The sequence below is a fragment of the Lygodium microphyllum genome, chromosome 16, assembly GCF_053477565.2.
Source record: "Lygodium microphyllum isolate KBCC chromosome 16, Lygodium_microphyllum_v1.1.10, whole genome shotgun sequence".
In the NCBI taxonomy this organism is placed as follows: domain Eukaryota; kingdom Viridiplantae; phylum Streptophyta; class Polypodiopsida; order Schizaeales; family Lygodiaceae; genus Lygodium; species Lygodium microphyllum.
In genome coordinates, this window is record NC_141150.1 from 82,775,478 (window position 1) to 82,780,577 (window position 5,100).

Consider the following 5,100-nt stretch of genomic DNA (forward strand, 5'->3'; position numbering starts at 1 on the left):
ATTATGCCTAACACAAACATTCATACTTCGAATACTTCTTCCAAACATCAAGACTAACTTTTGACACACATTTTTGTGTTAGCACGTAGAACCACTCTCTTATTCCACCATGCAACATGTGCAAGAAACCTCATGGTTGAATCATCCTTTATTTCGGTAACGGAACAAAACTGTTGTGCTCAAGAGTGCAACACATGGGACTAGGATGAAATCCTATTGTTTCAAGAGCGTGAACTCACAAATGTTATCGGCCATCTCTCACATGACCATCTTATGCAAGTCTCAACACTCAAAGTAGTGAACAAGCATATATCTTCATCAATTCCATTGTAGTTTCTTGCCAAGGAAAATGCTTGCTCATGATCCACGTGTCTGCTCCTCACGTTGTCCACACTCTCGCCTCTAATGTTTGCAAACAATGTAGAGAGGAGATGGTGAAGAAGAAGCAAGGAAGAAGTAGAGAAGTGGTTGAGAGCTTTGTGATTCTTGTTCCTCACTCTTAGTTAACCTCACGCACTAGCTTCTAACCTCACCTCCCACTACATGATGATGTAGGAGGGGGAAAACGAAAAGAGCTTCACTTTCCTAGTCCTTCACTCTCACTCTTTTATCCTAACTTTCTCCGCCACTCTTGTGTGCAAGTAGCAAAATGAAAGAAGAAGATAGAAGATATATGTTGGCATACATATGAATAGCCTTTTCCATTAGTTCTCATCACTTCTATTAATGAGATTTAGGGTTTTCACCCTCTTGGGCATCCTACCCCCCCCAGGGGATGGGTGGTTTATATAAAATAATCTCAAAATAAGTTATAGATTTGGATGGAAAAGGATTCGTTAAATTCATTATAAAATACAAAGATGAGGAATGAAGAATATGGGCTTTGAATGCATGTGATATAGTAAGTTCCTATGGAGTGAATCCTCTAAGGCATAAGGTAGTCATTTGCAACCTTGAAATGGTTACCATGGAAGTATTGTATGTATTGACTGCATGCAAGAAAGCAAGCATTTTCGCTCACAAACAAGCTATTGTCCCTCCTTTTCAATAATCTTTCTACTTTCTAAAAATTTACACCTTAGCATGTGACAAAATAGCTCAACAAGAGCCATGTAAACTTTGGCTTCTATAAGTGCCACACCACACTTAACCCTTACTAAGTTGTTGATACTCACTTGGATCACAAAACATATAGGAGTTTCATCCTCAATCTCTTGTTAAATCATATTTTATATGAGGCTTATGTTATGATCCAATAGGTATTTATATGTGCATGCACACGTGCACGCGTGTGCGTGCACACACACGTGTGTGTGTGTGTGTGTGTGTGTGTGTGTGTGTGTGTGTGTGTGTGTGTGTGTGTGTGTGTGTGTGTGTGTGTGTGTGTGTGTGTGTGTGTGTGTGTGTGTGTGTGTGTGTGTGTGTGTGTGTGTGTGTGTGTGTGTGTGTGTGTGTGTGTGTGTGTGTGTGTGTAGCATCTAAAACCTAGAATCCTATAGTTACACATATTCATGCACACATTGCTATTTATCTACAATTTTCATGTTCTTTGCTATAAACCAACAATTTGTAGAGGCATTGCATAGGTGGGGGCATTGCATAGGTATGTGAGCATGCAAACCATGTTGGTAGCAAGCACAATGTTATATAATAGCAAGCACATTGATATATAATTATTGGAAACTACATGCGCATGTAGTAAAAGGTGTTTGAGCTTGGGGGATACGTTTTGTTAGTATTGCTCATTAAGGCATGTGCTTTTACAATGACTATGACATGGTTAATTGTTTGTAGTTCTCTTTTGTTTTGTTTTTATTTTTCTTTTCTAGGGGGTGGTTGGGTGGGTGAATTAGGATTTGCTTTAAAGGGGTAAAGAGAAAACAACACTGTGTTATTTGCTTTAGAGGAGTAAAGAGAAAACAATGCTATATTTATTGTTTGATCTTTTAATCGTCAAGGGGCATCACAATTTTGTTCATTTGTGCACTTATAACAATGTTTTTATTGTTAAGAGGGTGTTATCATGTACCAATGCATTGATCAATTCACGTATATTTTCCAAAATCTAACATATAGAAAACACAACCCAATGTTGCTTGGCATTCATTAGTTTGTGATATAGGTTGGTAATGAATAGTTGTAAGTTTTTGGTGACATGGAAGAACCCAATAAATAAAGGAAACAAAGTGTTGGAAAAAATGAGTCTCTAGTATGATTATTTGATGAAAATTTAAGTAATAGCATTAAAACATGAAGGCAAGACATGTTCTTAAAACTTACAAGTGACTCACAAGTCAAGGTATTTTATGTTCACCTATTGAATTTCCACTATGGCAAAGATGTTGGACAACCCTTGGATTCCTAGGATATAAGGGCCCTCATGCTTGCCATCATGGAGCTTGTATGACATACATACTTACGACGGGGGCCTATGAGATACATGTTTGTAATGGGGCCTTAAGCCTTACATGAGACACAAACTTATGGTAGGATGGGGGACTTATGAGATACATGTTTGTAATGGGGACTTAAGGCTTACATGAGACACAAACTTAATGGGAAGGGGGACCAAAGGTGGCATGAGGGCATCCTTTTGCACACGGAGAGTTAGGGATGGATGGTGTTTTAAATGAGAAACATAAGGTAATGTAAAAGTTGTTATTCGTGTTAATTGAAATAATTTTTACTGCTAATGACGTCCAGGAGCTGTGGGCTAGTCTATCATGGTACTGTCTGGTTTGAGTGGATTGGATGGAGACATTTGTGAAGGTAAAGCATTTTCCAAAGACGTTTGAGAGAGAGGTCATTGTGGGCCCCGCCGAGCAGAGAGCGGCTGACCGGTCGAAGGGAGAGTCACACCGTGGAGCTGAGCTGGCCGTCGGGGAGGGCGTCGGAGGCGGACGACACGTGGAGGGATGGGAAGGAGGCGAGGTCCGGGGCTTGGTCGGAGGGCTGAGGTTGAGGGTTGTGGGGGCGGTTGTCAGGGGAGGACGAATGGGAGGAAGTGGAGGAAGATATGGAGGAGTCGTCGCTGACGGCGGTGGCCAGCAGGAGGATCATGAGGGGGAAGCTGGCCACCATGAGGGCCCAGTTGGTGATGAACTCGGCCAGGTAGGACACCTGCAGGTTGTCCATGTGCCAGGCCACGGCGGCGCCGGCGCTCTGCACGCCCTTGTAGAAGCCGCTGTAGCGGCTGAGCGTCTGGGCGTCGTCCGTGAGGGCGCCGATGGTCCAGTAGCACATGGTCTGGAACATGGCGTCCAGCAGGCCGTAGCCGAAGTAGAGCACGAACGGGCCGGCGTAGACCGGGTCCTTGAAGTCCAGCAGCGCGTCGAGGGACCGCAGCGGCCGCGACCGCGAGTAGCGCAGCTGGTTGGCCAGGCCGCCCGCCCAAATGGCGGTGGACACCACCACCAGGACGCCGCACCCGATCAGGCCGCGGACCCTCCGCCGCCTGTGGCTGTTGTCCAGGATGTAGCCCAGGGACAGCGACCCCACCATCTGGGCGGCCCAGTAGAACACGTTGTTGAAGGCGCGCGTGCGGACGTCGAAGAGCGCAGCGTTCACGTTGTTGAACTGGTACTCGTAAAAGAAGTTGCTGGCCCAGCAGGCGGGCGCCAACAGCAGCATCTTCCAGTCCGCGAAGAGCTTCAGCACCCCCCAGGCTTCGGTGCGGACGTCGGCGTAGCGGGCCATGACCACCCGCGAGCCGTCGTCGCGGACCACCCACTCCGGCCGCGCCAGGGCCAGGGTGAGCAGGGTCCCCAGCGCCATCACCACCATGAAGGCAATATATGTATCATCATTAACGTGACCATAGTCGCTGTGGTAATTGAGCGCGAAGGGGATGAAGCCGCCAGCGACGCCGCCCAGGTTGAAGAGGCACCAGAAGAGCGAGATGTAGGCGCCCTTGCGATCATCGGTCGGGTAGGACGTCATGATAGCCCCCTGGCCGGCCCAGAGGAGGCCGGCGCCCATGCCCAGGAGGGCGCCCGCCGCCACCACGAAGGCCTGGCCGGAGTGGTGGTTGTAGTAAAGGAAGGAGCCGACGTAGAGGATGTAGAAAGTGCAGCCGAAGAAGAGGGTCTTGCGCGGACCCAGGATGTTGTAGATGCCCCCGCCCAGCAGGCCGAAGACGGCGAAGGTGGCGTAGAGGGCGGTGAGGCCGTTGTTGGCCGCCTTGGGATCCTTCTGGCCGCCGGCGCCCATGCCGTTCACCGCATTGAACATGCCGGGGCAGCAGAAGCAGACGAAGCCGATAAGGGAGATCTGGAAGAAGGGTGTGCAGTAGAGCTTGGCGAAGGACGGCGGCACGAACCACGGCAGCGGCGCGACAGCAGCGCCGGAGTCCTCCGGCAGCTGCCCTTTGCCGTCCGCCTTCTTCCCGTCCACCACGAGGTAGCCCATTTTTCTGTCACAGACAGAGAGAGACACAGCGAGCGAGAGAGAGAGAGAGAGAGAGAGAGAGAGAGAGAGAGAGAGAGCCGCCGCACCAAAACCTGCCTATCTGCTGCAACCTATCAATCTAGCATCGTCGTGGTGATCGATGCCTGCTTTTCGCCTCGGAATTGAACTGCTTTTAAGTATCGCTATTCTTTGTTGCGGAAAACTCTAGCCTGCTGCCGGCCGGCCTTCCCCTCCCTCGCAAAGACTTCACGCTGGACACATGCGCTTGTATTTTTCCCTCGAGTCGCTCGCAGTTCACACGTAGAGAAGCTCCAAAACAGACAGCTGATGGTGTCACTCATTGCATATATCCCCAACCAGCCTATGGACAAAAGTTTAAACGAAGATTAGATTTTCCTTGAAAATGCACGAGTGTTATATATTGTATTGTGCCTATCGTCTCTAAAGAGATGAGTACAAGCTTCTCCTTTTGTAGCGTGGAGAGGCTAAAAACTTTCTGTCGCTCTCCCTTGAAGGTTTACATATAGGTTAAAATAGCCCAACAACTGTAAAAATGAAATATTGTTGAAATCACAAGGGGACTATCTATACTATTAGTTAACGAGAGGTGCGGGGCGGGTGCCATGTGGCAGCCCCCCACCTCCCCACAAGAAAAAAAAGAGAACGCTAGGGCGGGTGCTACACGTCCAGCAC

The 5,100-nt window shown here is 48.3% G+C and overlaps 1 protein-coding gene across 1 annotated transcript; it reads right to left on the bottom strand.

Moving 5' to 3' along the window:
• Positions 1-2,302: 2,302 nt before the first annotated feature.
• Positions 2,303-4,848, bottom strand: LOC148023042 (UNC93-like protein 1). The gene has a single exon (XM_087696043.1). It carries the CDS (start codon positions 4,405-4,407, stop codon positions 2,854-2,856), a length of 1,554 nt encoding a protein of 517 aa, XP_087552169.1. The 5' UTR covers positions 4,408-4,848; the 3' UTR covers positions 2,303-2,853.
• Positions 4,849-5,100: the final 252 nt, after the last annotated feature.